Source organism: Mercenaria mercenaria, chromosome 6, assembly GCF_021730395.1.
Source record: "Mercenaria mercenaria strain notata chromosome 6, MADL_Memer_1, whole genome shotgun sequence".
NCBI lineage: Eukaryota > Metazoa > Mollusca > Bivalvia > Venerida > Veneridae > Mercenaria > Mercenaria mercenaria.
Genome location: NC_069366.1, coordinates 47,617,024 through 47,633,276, shown reverse-complemented (window position 1 = coordinate 47,633,276; position 16,253 = coordinate 47,617,024). Strand labels below are relative to the sequence as shown.

Genomic DNA, 16,253 nt, shown 5'->3' with positions numbered 1-16,253 from the left:
TCAAGAAAATATGTAAGTTTACCATTTTTCATTACTGGGAGTACCCAGATAAATATGTTGCACGCACAACCAAAAAATACTTTGAAAATACGTTTGAAAATGAAGTTTGATATTTTCTAAATAATAGAATGTTGACAGCCGAAGTGCCTGCGATATTTAACAAAATACACATTTCCAAACAATCTTACCTTTAAAATGTATTTACTACTTACTCTGAACATTTCAGTATATTTATTATAAATGGTAAAGGTCTATGTGAAGTAATTTTCCAAAATTGATATTCACCTGAGGGATGGTCCCCAAACACTTTTGATGAACCTTAACCAAATCGGGACGCCGACGCAGACTCAAAGATGAAATAAAAAAGTGGAAAACCACAGGTCGCCCAACACGACATAAACGAAAATGTTCAGGTTCGGTTGGATTGAATCTGTTCATGAACGGTAGTGGAAGTGCAAGCAACCGTCCACGTCCTCTAGCCCCGGGTTAAGCAGTACTCAACATTTACACATGTTATAAGTACCAGAATGTAATTTAGAGACATTAGCAGATGTGTTCATACGGCGGTGCACATGGTACCTTCAACGATGCACAAAGTGCAATTCCATGAAAAACGGATAAAATAATGGTTGGGCCCTAAACGAGAAAACAGTGGGCAGATTTAAATAAACTGGAGTCCAATAGCTCTACCTATTCTTTGAATAGTCGAGCTAAAAAAACCTGGTTAAATTTTTTGCCATAACTGACATTCAGAAATGTGCAATTTTACATTTCTACTACAGAGATAAAAAAAAGAAACCTTCCCTAAAGTTTTACTGCATGTTTCGGTATTTCGGTATACCATACAATTTGGCCGTAATGATCTTAATTTACAATACATTTATTTTTTTTAACTTTCATCACTAGTACACATCTCATATAATACGTGTTATTTTCTTCTAATAAAATTGATAGAATACCTCGTAATTACGAGATCAGAACGATTGTTTTGTAATAATGATATATAATACATATACATACATTTTAGAATGTGTTCACCTGGACCCGTCATCTACAATGTATATAAAACTGCAAACTCAGCACGAACAAAGCGTGGACAACTATTGATACATACATCATACGGCCAAGTAAAATTTTACTTTTTGTAAAGATACTTCAAATCATTCTTAAAACACGGTTGTGATGTAATCCTTTGTTAGTTTTGTACATTATATAGGTTATTGTACCGATACCGCTCTACATACACGATTATTTTACTATACCTGTCCATTATTAACCTGTAACTGTCCATTCTTAAGATAATGGATACTTTAAGAATGGACAGGTACAGGTTAATAATGGACAGGTATAGTAATAACCTTGTACGTTGAGAGGTGTGAGTACATCAGCCTATGAAATTCGAGAGTTTTGAAATATATTAAAACTGCAACGTGTTTTTCCAGAATTTATAGCTGCAATAAAAAAAGCACCCTGAAGGGGAACGTATGATTTTAACCCAATGTGCCAAAAGTAATTAAAATCTTAAACCATTAGAAAGTAGTAAAGTCCCATTCGTGTACTCCTGAATCTCAATAGAAAAGTATAGCAGATATACAACCTGGTATGACATTTTCAGTCGAAAATAGATGAAAGTAGGCAACGTAATGTAAAAACAAGAGCTGTCGGAAAACAGCAACGCTCGACTATTCAACTGCCTTGTCAATTGAATGAATAAAAAAGCCGAAAAGGGGGCATAATTTTGTAAAATTGCAAAAAGAGTTATGGAACCTGTGCAATGCATATCAGTATATGACAATGGACAATTGTGCAAGTTTCAATCCATTCCCATTAGAGGGTACTGAGATACCAGCTTACATACGAAAATGTAACCAATAAAGTCTTAGTCGAAAAAAATAGCATAATTTTGAAAAAAATGCAAAATAGAGTTATGACATCTGAGCACTTTATATCAGATTATAACAGTGGAGAAGTATGTGGCGTTTAAATCCATTTCTGTTAGTAGGGACTGAAATACCAGGTTACATATAAAAGCTTATTCAAAAATTTCTAAGTCGTAAAAGGGGCGCAGTTTTATACAAAAGTAAAATAAAGTTATGAACCTGTGCAGTGTAAGCCAGTTTATCACAGTGAATAAGGTTCATGTAAAGTGTTTTGAAACTGCCCACAGGTGATTTTATTTTGTTTTATGGCATCATAGGCCTTTTTTGTCATAAAATGTATACCAAACTGTTCAGAATAAGTAGAAGTGTCTTTCAAGAGAAGTGTTATGTTTGGAATAATAAATTTTCTCTCATATCACATGTACTTTGCTCGTCCACATTCTGTTTTGTAGAAAATATCAAACATTCCTTTAAAAAATATTTTGACATTATGTCTATACTTACTGTGTGCCAAATATATTTCTCTAGGTACTCCCAGTGTTGAAAATGTTAAAAACATGTACATTTCAAAATGTTGCAAAACTTGCAAAGCGAAAGTGAAAGCAGAGCTGTCAAAATGACAAAATACTGCTATGTTCAAGAAAATATGTAAGTTTACCATTTTTCATTACTGGGAGTACCCAGATAAATATGTTGCACGCACAACCAAAAAATACTTTGAAAATACGTTTGAAAATGAAGTTTGATATTTTCTAAATAATAGAATGTTGACAGCCGAAGTGCCTGCGATATTTAACAAAATACACATTTCCAAACAATCTTACCTTTAAAATGTATTTACTACTTACTCTGAACATTTCAGTATATTTATTATAAATGGTAAAGGTCTATGTGAAGTAATTTTCCAAAATTGATATTCACCTGAGGGATGGTCCCCAAACACTTTTGATGAACCTTAACCAAATCGGGACGCCGACGCAGACTCAAAGATGAAATAAAAAAGTGGAAAACCACAGGTCGCCCAACACGACATAAACGAAAATGTTCAGGTTCGGTTGGATTGAATCTGTTCATGAACGGTAGTGGAAGTGCAAGCAACCGTCCACGTCCTCCAGCCCCGGGTTAAGCAGTACTCAACATTTACACATGTTATAAGTACCAGAATGTAATTTAGAGACATTAGCAGATGTGTTCATACGGCGGTGCACATGGTACCTTCAACGATGCACAAAGTGCAATTCCATGAAAAACGGATAAAATAATGGTTGGGCCCTAAACGAGAAAACAGTGGGCAGATTTAAATAAACTGGAGTCCAATAGCTCTACCTATTCTTTGAATAGTCGAGCTAAAAAACACCTGGTTAAATTTTTTGCCATAACTGACATTCAGAAATGTGCAATTTTACATTTCTACTACAGAGATAAAAAAAAGAAACCTTCCCTAAAGTTTTACTGCATGTTTCGGTATTTCGGTATACCATACAATTTGGCCGTAATGATCTTAATTTACAATACATTTATTTTTTTTAACTTTCATCACTAGTACACATCTCATATAATACGTGTTATTTTCTTCTAATAAAATTGATAGAATACCTCGTAATTACGAGATCAGAACGATTGTTTTGTAATAATGATATATAATACATATACATACATTTTAGAATGTGTTCACCTGGACCCGTCATCTACAATGTATATAAAACTGCAAACTCAGCACGAACAAAGCGTGGACAACTATTGATACATACATCATACGGCCAAGTAAAATTTTACTTTTTGTAAAGATACTTCAAATCATTCATAAATATGACAAAACGAGATATGTTCGAAACTTTCCTAAGAATCAGCACTAAATGTCATTGGTGTTTTAAAAAAAAACTTTTCATTGCAATAAATATTTTTACGCAATCTTATTTAAACTTTGTATTTTTACTTAGCACAGAGACACAAATCAATGAATTGTCTTTGCCTCAAAGAGGACAATATTATAGACATTATACAATATCACGATAATCTTGATTTTTTCGTGAGGACCGTGTTTTAAGTCAGAGAAAAGCCGAAAACTATCCATTATGTGAAAGAATGGACAATCTCGGCGCGTTGCGCCTCGATTTGTCCATTCTTTCACATAATGGACAGTTTTCGGCTTTTCTCCTTTACATAAATATGACAAAACGAGATATGTTCGAAACTTTCCTAAGAATCAGCACTAAATGTCATTGGTGTTTTAAAAAAAAACTTTTCATTGCAATAAATATTTTTACGCAATCTTATTTAAACTTTGTATTTTTACTTAGCACAGAGACACAAATCAATGAATTGTCTTTGCCTCAAAGAGGACAATATTATAGACATTATACAATATCACGATAATCTTGATTTTTTCGTGAGGACCGTGTTTTAAGTCAGAGAAAAGCCGAAAACTATCCATTATGTGAAAGAATGGACAATCTCGGCGCGTTGCGCCTCGATTTGTCCATTCTTTCACATAATGGACAGTTTTCGGCTTTTCTCCTTTACTTAGAGGATGTCTTCACGTTCAACAAAAGACCTCGAATTGACTGCAGATTTTATCAACTTTCGGCCAGTTGATCAATATTTCAGGAAATGTTGAAAATTGTATGTATATACTTTTAGGTCAGTTTATAGTCCGTATAAATCACGTTGCTACAAATCTCTAACAGAGGGGCATCTGTTGAAACAGTTTGACATACTTTTCCTGCTTCTTCGTTGAGTGTACCTTTGTGGATGGTTAAATTTTGCATGGCACAAGGTGCCAGATCCAAATCTAGCAACCGAGTTATAACTATTACAATTAAAAATTAAACGAAATAAAATATTAATTTTGTAACATAATTTCAGTGTTAGAAAGATGTACTAGTTTGGACATGTCTCATGATAAATTTCATTACCCATGTACATTTCAAATCGAATGTATTTTGTAGGTACGGCGTAGAATTCACCAAGGCTTGGCCAAGTGGAATAAGCCTGTGAAATGCCAGTGCAGGATACGTGAACCATTTACATAATATAGCAACCATTGATTCCATATAATTCGCAACATCCCTGATTCCATGCGCGAGATAGTAGCATTGGCTTGGCAGTGAAATCGTTATCCAAACAGCACGAGTTCATATCATTGCATGAATGTTATCATTTTCAAACAACAAGATGCGACAGTATATTAGAGCAGATTTCAAAAGATGTACATGGTGTGCTTTAAAGATGCGGCAGCCATTTTGTTTTTTAAATTAATAAGAATTAATATCTGAAATGTACTAGCAGGATATGGAATATTTCCTGTCTCCACTTGACGTCTACTGACCAATAGAAATGCAAGAATCTTGTAGGAGGCAAGATAAATATTTGTACTTGAGTGAATACAATAGTGTATTGTGTTCAAAACTAAATTTTCTGCTTGTTTATTTTATTAGTATACGAATTACATATGCATCGTGAAAATAACACGGCCTTCATGATATTATTCAAATATAAGCGTCCGATATATCTGAATCAAAAATGAGCTGAAAGTGTTCGGCCTAAGAATCAAAGATTAAATTACTTAAATGTTTGTAATATATCTTTAAAAAATGAGAGAGAGAGAGAGAGAGACAGCAAATACACTGCGCGTATCTGGGTTAACCTTATTGTTTCAAACTAAAGGAATTTCGGCATTCTGTTTTATATTGTCAATATGATAAATGTCATGAACATGTTATTGTCACATTATACAGTCTTAATAACCTCCTCATATCTTACATTGTAAAGAACATGCAATCAACATGGTACTTTTGTAACTTTAGTATGACCGCTTCGTTTGCATATTTCCTGCTCTGTAGTGCAAAAGCTGATGTTTATGCCAGACTAGTATTATCTCTGATATCTGTATTACATGCACTTATGTAATATCTCTGATATCTGTATTACATGCACTTATTTAATAGCTCTGATATCTGCATATCTGCATTACTATTAGGTTATTTAACATTGTTCTGTACAATACGGAGATATATTTGGACGAGTACCCAGCTGAGAAAACCATATTGGACGAGCCGCTAGGCGAGTTCAATATGGTTTTCTCAGCTGGGTACGAGTCCTAATATATCTCGTATTGTACAGTACAATGTTAAATAACCTTTTTATTCTATATCTATTTTATCTTACTATAATAATAGTTTAAATTAAAAATGTTTCACTGAATATTGCCTTTTCTAGTTTCTCCCAGCTTGGTACGAGTGCAAATATATATTATACAGAACAATGTTAGACCTTAAATTACCTTTTTATTCTATATTTATTTCACTTCATACGTAATATACGCAATTCATTGAATGTTGATTTTTCTGCGTATCATCATTAAAAACAGTATATGGTGCAACCTCCCTACAACAGCCATTTGGCGATTTAGGTGATAATAATACTTGGCCGAGATATTATGCCCACAAATATTGTCAGCACGTTTGGTGAAGATCGGATGAAAACTGTTCGACTTAAAAGAGCGGACAAGGATAAATTCCCCGTTTTTCGAATAATTCAAGGACTATAATCAAAGAGTGGCTGGTACAATTTGGCTGGTTATCGAAACTTGCCGAGATGTAATGCCCACAAACATTATCAGCAAGTTTGGTGAAGATCCGACGAAAACTGAATTATAGAGCAGACATGTTTTGGATGCTGACCGCCCGTCCGTTGCCATTCATAATCTTCTCCATTTTGTTTCTTAACCGTTAAATAAAAACTGCTGAGGTAGCTATTCAGACAGTCAGGGCTGATACCAATTTCTAGGTTTCGTCCGGAACGTCTTCTTTAAGCGACTTTTCAAATATTCCAACATCTGATGATCCTTTTTACTGTATTTTTAAGTTTTTGATTATTAAAAAACGTTTTAATATCTAAATCAGATTGCATTGTTATTATTCCCTTGAATCGTTTTTGTGTGTTGTAAACAAAAAACCTCAAATTAGACGCATAAGAGCGCCTACGATTTACATTCGGAACATTTTCACGCGTTTCGGGCTTTATCGTATGTTTAACATGGGACTGCTGAACCGTCCAAATACAGAAAATACAGAATTTTTTGTACGCGCGTGCGTCCAAATACAGAAAATACAGGATTTTTGTACGCTCGTGCATCCAAATACCGTAATATATTGTACGGTCACGTGTTGCAAATGAACGTTCGCGATTGGATAGATAAAATAGGTATAGAATAAATGCACCTATGAAATATCTGTGATATCTGCATTACATGCACTTATTTAATATCTCTGATATCTGCATTGCATGCACTTATTTAATATCTCTGATATCTGCATTACATGCACTTATGTAATATCTGTGATATCTGCATTACATGCACTTATGGTTTAAACAGCTTCAAGTTTGCATTTATTCATGGTATATATTTTTGTTTGGGTTACGTTTACACTGGTATTATTCAACGTCAATAAGTGAGTCGTGACTCATCTACAACAGTAAATATACTAAGTAGACACACTGGCGCCAGATCAGAAAGAAATGCCCCTGTACATGTTATACCCTACCCCTAGGTATTCTATAAGAACCATGGTCGTGAACGGGAAAATATACTAACCCATTTCAATCGCGTATTTCATATCTAAAACACGCAGTTCAGTAAATGTGTACTATTGATATTAAACAAGTGGTAATTTATCTTCCGTTGTGTACCGGTCACATTTCTTCAATAGTTCTTATCTTAGAAAAACAACGTGTAGTTTACAGTTTTTTCACAGGTACACAAAAAACTTGCTTGAACTTCCCTGGTGAAGTTCCGTTCTAGATTATAGACACACTCTGATTGGCTGATGTGAAAATGTATGTCAGTCGTCATTTTACTACACGTGTACGCTAAAATGTTTATATGCAGCATAAATGTGCAAAATGAATTAAATAAACAGAATAGATGTATAACTATGTATGATTTCAAATTCAAAACCATATACAAGATGAATTTCATTCATCATTTCGAGTCTTATCGTAAAACTGTGAATATATTGCATTCTGTTTTTGTTTGTTTACATTTCGCTTACCATGTGCACACTGTCGTGACCTCTAGACCGGATGTTCATTAGGGAAGTTCACGCAAGTTTTTTCTGTAACGTTGACTAAAGCATAAAATATACGGAGCATCTCTGCAATATGGAATATTGAGACAAGGTGACTGGTGCACGATTGAAGATAAATTGTGTAGCAGTGTGTATATAATGTATATAATAAGTCTATGATATCGATTGTTCGATTAGCTCAGTTGGTAGAGCATTTGACTTGCAAGCAGAAGGTCGCAGGTTCGAGTCCTGTATCGGGCTGCATATTTTTCAGCTCCTATTACATTGGTGCCATTAGTGTTGTGGCTAGCCTTGGAATCCTAGAGCTAGGGTGAAGCAATGGCTGGGTTAGTCAAAAGAATCTGAGTTTGTCTTTCAAAAAAAGAAGGGAGGAATGTAGCAGTGTGTATATAATGTATTTAATTTGTCTATGATACCGATTGTCCAATTAGGTCAGTTGGTAGAGCATTTGACTTGCAAGCAGAAGGTCTCAGGTTCGAGTCCTGTATCGGGCTGCATATTTTTCCGCTCCTATTACACTTGATTATACTATCAGTCTTAAAGTCTATATGATTATATACTTAAATCATTAAATTAACTGTTATAACAAAATATATAATTCATTTAAACGTAAGAGTGAGCGTTGTACTAACATTTATTTTTCAATCTACAGCAAGACATAACGTAGTAAAAAGTCTAAGTCAGATTTCTTAGCAGTGACTCAGGTGTAGGATTTCTTCAAGTTTTCACATAATGTATAGATCATTTTGGTGAGAGGCATTGGAAATAAAGTCATAATTACATATTCTTAAATGAAATGATACATCAATTCTCAGAACAAAAATGTGCTTCATCTGGATATTCCATTTATCAGCCACATGTACAACTTTTTGAATGGTTGTCTTGTGTTAATACCACAATGTCATAGTATACTCAGGTTTTAACCTTTCTCCTTCTGAATTTTTAAAATTGACTGGTCCATCATTCAATTTGGGCAGTACCATTTATTATTTGAAGGAGTGTTCACTGAAAATTTACTGATTGAATAGCCACCAGTGCAGACATATGGATGTGCTGGCTGATCCTGGTCTGCACTGGTCGCAAAGGCAGAATCACTTGCCGCCATCAGGCTAAAGGTTACTAATGGTGGTTTTGATTAATCCAATGTGCATCGATCGTATAATGGAAAAGTTTTTGTGATCAATTTACTTCAAAAGGAAGAAAAGGAACACAGCAAGGCATTTCTTCGGAGCGCTCAGTGGCAAAACCTCTGCTGGGGAGGTTTTTTATACTATAACCGACCAAAAACGGTGATGCAAATTCCATTTTTAAGAGAGAACACTTGACATCGGACTAAAAAAAGTGCTTAAGACTTAAAAGAATCATGTCCCTCTAATTTTGGGGAAATGAACAGCGACTTGATATTATATGAAATGAAATAATGCAGTGTAAACTTAAGATGTTGTAAATAAATATAATCAACAGCTACAGTGAAATAACACAATTTAAGTTGACAAGACAATGTCATGTTTGTTTCAATCAGGATGTATATAATTGATGCATATCTTCATTTTAGTGAATGCGGGGGAAAGAAGTGAAATAGGATGTAATGCAGTATTAATTATTCTTATTGCTCACTTCTTGTTTTTAGACTGAATGAATGTTTGTTATATAAACACTCTGTATGTGTAGGTTTTCCTGTCTAGACGATCTATGCATTTCACATGAATGAAATGAAAATTTTATAGGAATTTGGCAATACTCTTAAAAATAAGTGTTTCCTGATAATCAAAAGTACTTTAACACGATTTATTTTACAAATAAATTGATGCCATGAATTTCTTACGATAGGGTTTAATAAAAGCCCATATTTGGTACAAGCTTCCCATAGAAATATTCCTGCAAGCTTAAACTGAACTCTGGCAAGTAGTTACTAACAAGCAGATTTTCAAACACATAGGGCGGTTCCTAAGTAAAGTCAAATGGAACCATTTGAGATAAAAAAAATCATAGAATACTTATGCCTTAGGTGAATCCACGAAAAGAATTCCTGTAAAGGTTTTTTGTTTCTGTTTTAGGCCACCAGGCTTAACTTTTTTACAAACAAACAATAGGTTGTAATTTGACAAGCTAATTGCTAGATATGTCGGCTACATATACTGAAAATTTTAGGTTCTAATATTTATTTAAGGTACTATTTTCAGATTTTAAAATAATAAATGTCAGAACTTAAAATTTCACAGTAGATTGACAGATCTGACATGAGGTGGGGAATCACGAATAACCTTTTTCTACATGTAGTTTATGCAGTGCTTTTAGGGTTTCACATTATAAAAACTGTCCTATAATTCAAATTAACAAGACTGAACAACAGTTTGAAGTTTAGTGGTGGTTACAACATTAATCCAAAAATGTTATCCACCGTCATATCAACATGAAATGTCAGAGAAGACAGCATGTTTGATTATTTCGAAGCTGAATAGTAAATATGGCATATGTGAGAAAACTGAAGATTGATACACCCGCAAAATTGCTTTGTCACAGGAATATTATATTCAGTGTGTGAAGTTTAAAAGATTATTTGAAATAAATGAAATACTTTCTTCTAAAATATGGAATTTTGTAGGTAAATTTTGTTTACATTATAAAATCTTTAATAACTTCTTTCAGGTAAATTTTTGGTATGATTTTGATAAGCTTATAATAAAGAGCATGTCATTATATTTTTTTCATGGGTTTTAGACTCTTGGCTAGTCTTGGATTTTGACTTTATTAAAAGACAAAAGGAAGTTCAGTATAGGCTCTTTCAGAGTGTTGAAAGTAGACTAAACTTACGCTATACTCTTATTTATTTAGCTGTGGAAACTTTTGATAAAGACTATAACTGGGGAAATCCTAAAATCATTGAAAAACGGTCAATACAAGTGTTGTCCATTTTGCTTCAGATTTTTGGAGAGCTTCAATTTTTAAATATCAAATATTTCTATTTTTACATGATGAAGAACATAAATATATTTAGTAAATTTGTGCACTAAGCTATCAATTCACTCTGAAAAAAAAAAACTGTAAAGACGAATTTTATTATTTTAGGTACCATCTCTATCACAACCTGTAGGACACGACAATAAAATATGCCTACGTAGGTTGAGAATTTTCATGCATTTTAGGCATTATCCTGATTCAGTTTCGGTGTTACATTTTTAATAAAAATGTTGTTTTCTTCGCATGAAATAAAATGATTCATTGAAATATCGTATGATTTAGGCGTATTCACATCCTATTTCTTAAAGTGTGGATGCACTTTTAGGGGATCACTTAAAAACGTGGGCGTTAACATTAAGTGAATTGACTAGTGTTTCATTAAGCAAATATGAGAAGAAAATAAGCTGACTGCAACAATTCTGATAATTTTGCGGTTGTCATCAAAGTATATAAGGGCTAAATGGAATAAAGGTCCAACATTCACTTCGATAAGCTGAGGTAAGTGTACCTTTGTGTATTGTTTGAGTAATGTTTAAATAATGTTACATTTTATTTTATTTTTCCAAAAGCAATATAAATATTATTAGTATTATGCAAGGAGTATCTACTAACTGCAATACGATGTTCTGAATCCCTTTTTACAAAAAAAAAAAACACAGCTAATTATTAAGTTAGTTTAGTTTTAGCCAATAAAACACTTTCGTCTGCTTTCATTTATTTTCAGTAAGCTTGTTAAGGGTACTTGATATTTTGGACCGTTTCGCTGGCTTGATTCATATTATTTGAATGCGTTAGCATAATCTTTAATAATAACTTGTTTTCTTTCTTATCTTTCTTTTTTACGTAAAGGGACTCGCTTCAAGATCTAATCAATCTAATTAATGATACACACCACGGGTATCATTCTTTCTCAGTTCAAATGACGTTGTGATTCCATTTCCTGTATATTTGCATCCTGATGTATGTGCATTTTCAACAAATATTTTGTATACTTTACTCAATAGCTCTCATCTTTTATTTTATTTACAATTACAAACATAGAATCTAATTATTTTTCTCCAGTCTACAAAAAATATACTTAAAATTGAAAGCGTGTCTCTTTATGCTAATAATCATTATTCGAAAGAATAAAATGGAATAATTCTTTCCATTTTAATGTGTAAACCCTCTTCAATTACACAAGCAGTTTTCCTACAATCTATTATTTTCAGCTTATGTTTTTTGTTTCAAAATTCATGCATTCTCACTAATTAAATTATCAAATACCGATTTTCACCATTGCAGATCATTTTGTATACCATGAAATATATTTATTCCTTGTATTTTTTCAACCAGCAAGAAACTGTGTCGTGACAAACGTATCCACAACTTTAAAATGAAGATCTGGTTGCTCCTCATAGCTTTTGGCCTCGTTTTCGTTTCTGTTGAATGCTCTTATGTGCTGCCACCGATACTGAGTTTGTCCGAATTCCTCTGGCAAAAAACAGTTCAGCAACATCAGGCTGCTCTGACTTCATCCTTCATTCAAGGACTTGTGAATATTTCGTTAGACCCTACCAGTTTCGGTATGATAACAATTTTTTTGAATAAATACAATTGTATCTCTCCTGTGTGTTTTTTAAAAGGGACTTACTCGTTTTACGTAAGAAACTAATAACTCACTTATAAGAAAACAGATCTGTCTCGAATTGTGTAGGACCGTGAAATTTGTCCCGAAATAGGAAACTTGGAATTAAAATCCATTTAGTAGGATGGAGTTTTTAAAACTACGTTATTCTTACCTCAGCATTTTATCAGAATTGATTTAGCAACACCTACCTTGTCATGATGAAATCTGTTTCTCCTTGTGCTAATACATTCCTTAGATAGTATTGTATAAGCAAAAGCAACTAACATAGTTTTGTTAAGAAAACCAAGGTGTACATGCTCATCATCCTTTACATGCTCATCATCCATTTTGCGTGTGGACTTTCAGTTCCTTAAATGACTTAAGAAATGGTATCAGTCGGAATTAACATAAGAACATCGTTGTTTTTCCTTTTAATTATGGTGTTAATCTAGGAAGTCATCGTTTTAAGAACATTTCTTTGTTAATGTTTGCCATTTTTACATATAGAAAGTTTAAACATGGATCAATTCATAAGATTTATGGCAAGAAATATTGGGGTAGTTTATGTACAGAATTTTGAAACAGCATAAATTCAGTTTTCAAGGCATTTTGCTCATTTGCTCATTTTAGCGGTTTTGCACCTTCAAAAACGTTGAACATGCAAACAGTTTAAAAAGGAACACGGCAATCTATGTTTTTATTGCTAATTATGAATTAGTTGATAATGTTTACAAATCAGAAAAAATCAAGAAATTGCATGAAATAAAGGAAACTCTAAGCTGCGTGTGTGTAGTTAATACCCAATAAAACAAACAAAAGAATGATTTAATTCAAACATTTGTTTTCAATTCGCATTAAATGATGTATTGCCGTATTGCAAAGATATATAATTAAGATTTTTTTAATATAAAATTATATATGCTGTTTTGTCGTGTTTTCTTTTTCTCAGGAGCATATATGGTGCAGGACCCTCTTTATTGCTACATTGTCAATAAAGTGCTTGACTTTGCCGCCACCAGAGTGAAAAATAATCCCGAGTTAAAGGAGTTTTTCGAAGCAAGATCCAGCAGCTGTGAAATGTAAGTATGTTTGTTCGTCTAAATGTATTTCACACCATTAACGCACATTATGAACGGAATAAAACAATCTCGCTTTTCGGGCAAGAACCTGAGTAATAAGCAATATCTAAATAAGCGATGAAGATACAGAAGTATTATTAGTTTTGACGTTACTAGCTTGATTACGATTGCAAAAGGAAGGTAGCTTACGGGAGCGTTTTTCCTCTACATAATTGGAATGAGCTGTCTCTCTTTGATATGCTATATTTCGTATAACGAGAGGCGCGTGAGAGATATTCAATTCTTGTAATGTGTTTGATTAATAATTTGTGCCCGCCATGAGAAAATCAACATAGTGGGTTTGCGACCAGCATGGGTCCAGACCAGCCTGCGCATCCGCGCAGTCTGGTCCGGATCCATGCTGTTCGCTAACAGTTCTCTAATTCCAATAGGCTTTGAAAGCGAACAGCATGGATCCTGACCAGACTGCGCGGATGCGCAGGCTGTTCTGGATCCATGCTGGTCGCAAAGCCACTATGTTGGTTTTCTCATGGCACGGCTCATTTATTCTTAAGGTGAATGAATAAACTTTTGTATTAAGTAAATACGTTTTCTACTTCACACCTAAAAGTATTCTGCAAAAAAGTGTTTGTTTATTTCACAAATAAACACGAATTGCCAGAAATAAAGACATGGAAATCGTATTCTATATTTATCCTGTACTTAGACTACTTTCAATTAAATATATCCCGGTAAATATAGTTCTAAATTTCAGAAGAGGTTTTAGTCATATCTGGAAAAAGAAATGTATAAAGAAAAACAAGATAGATAATAAATGGGCATTAACGAAATCCACTTAAATTGGACATTCAGTTGTAAACATAGTTAAAGCGAGCTTACTAGACAAATTAAATGCAACATTTACATTTTCTTGGAATGTTATATGTATAAATGATTTTTATCTTTGTAATACATGTACGTTGAAAACTGAATAATTTTTGCAGGTATTACAAAGCTCTTTTGAAAGAATGGCATATATCGAATGTAACTGGAATAAGCGCCGGAACTGCCATTGTAGGATACTTGAAACATTTATATATAGTACCATACAAACTGGACCCCATATACGTCGTCGTTGCCCTAATACCACGTGCACGGCTTTGGCCTTGGCTTGGCGGTCAGATCGATGCCGAAACGGTATGAAATTACCAATATTTCTATTCATATTTTCACATCGCAAAATATTAAAGCAGAAAGTGTCCCACTGAGCCTAACAAGGCATACAGACCGATCTTTTTCTGATGAATGCGCTTTATCAAAATGTGTAAAATCTAAACCTGACAACAACGCAATTAGATTTCCTTTCCTAATTTATAAGTAGTAATTACAGGAGGCTGCCAACTTAATTATAAATATATCAAATCTATAAGAATTATCATACTAAGAATTTGTGTCTATGACGACCCTTTTAAAACATAGAATGCTGCGAAGTGAATTTATAGACTGAAGCTGGTTTGATTGAGTTTGTTCACGAAAGGTAATGAACTTGTAACACCACTCACGTCCCACTGCAACCGGATTAAGCAGAACTCTATCATAACACATGAAAACTAGTTATATTTCATGATACAAAGGATAAGAAAAATTTCATTTAAACTATCGTGTTAGCCTTACCTTAAACTTACTTGTCTGTGAAAATGGTAACTATGGTATTTTAGAATATTCTGTCACATGCATGTAGTTCTTTATGAAAGAAATGTTTGACGTGTAGGCTAGGCTACTTTCGTTCACTTTATCAGATTGGTAACCTTATTCTAAGCAGCATCGATGTTTCTAAATATATGGGTGTATTTTATACCATAGAATACATATAATAGAAATATGAATCCATTATAACTCTTTTCGTTTCGTTCACAGAGAAACTTTGGTGTCTACAGCAAATGGGTGACCGAAAATTTGAACCCTGGTTCTCGTGGTTATGAAAAATATGAGGCAGTAATTAACAACGCGGCTGAGCAGGGTCTTATTGACAGCCAGAAGGCGTTGCAGGTGTACACACGTAGCATGCAAGGGGAGGTGGACTTCTTCTCTTCTGTGTAAAATCTGAAAAGAAAATCATGTGTTCAAAATAAAGATATTCCTTTATTTTAGTGTATATAAGTGCTCATTTTAGTGTATAAAAGTGCGCTGATAAAGAATTTTCAGCAACAATTATGTTTTGTTCCTTTTCTTTGAATTAGTTTGAAATTGTAAAAGAGGGCATGTGTATTTTCATTGGCTGACAGCATACTTGCACGTACGAATGAAACTTATACTTCTAGTTCAAATTTTGGTACTAGTACCAATACGTATTGCTGAAAATATCAGAAGCAAATGCGAAAGAAGTGCTTCTAATTCACCCCTCGAATAATTTACTTCTGAGTCGACTTTTTGTCGACAAGTATATGCAAAACGGGATCAATACGAAAGGTTTTGATACTTTACAACAAGGTGCCTTTTTGATATTTATGAGCCTGACATTGACCTAACAAGGACATAATTAAAAGATATTACATGATAATGATCGTCCTTTTTTAATTTTCCTTACCACCACGTTGTTAACCTTAATATTAGCCTGCTGGCAGCAAGTGATTCTGCCTGTGTTACCAGTGCAGGC

At 33.6% G+C, this 16,253-nt stretch overlaps 1 protein-coding gene across 2 annotated transcripts; it reads left to right on the top strand.

The window, feature by feature from the left end:
* Positions 1-11,273: 11,273 nt before the first annotated feature.
* Positions 11,274-15,808, top strand: LOC123548980 (uncharacterized). 2 transcript variants are annotated; one of them, XM_045336701.2, is made up of 5 exons: positions 11,274-11,428; positions 12,266-12,495; positions 13,489-13,618; positions 14,602-14,794; positions 15,515-15,808. In XM_045336701.2, exons 2-5 carry the CDS (start codon positions 12,306-12,308, stop codon positions 15,695-15,697), a joined length of 696 nt encoding a protein of 231 aa, XP_045192636.1. In that variant the 5' UTR covers positions 11,274-11,428; positions 12,266-12,305; the 3' UTR covers positions 15,698-15,808. The 2 variants fall into 2 exon arrangements, with proteins under 2 accessions (XP_045192636.1, XP_045192637.1); XM_045336702.2 differs by lacking the exon at positions 11,274-11,428 and adding an exon at positions 11,779-11,890.
* Positions 15,809-16,253: the final 445 nt, after the last annotated feature.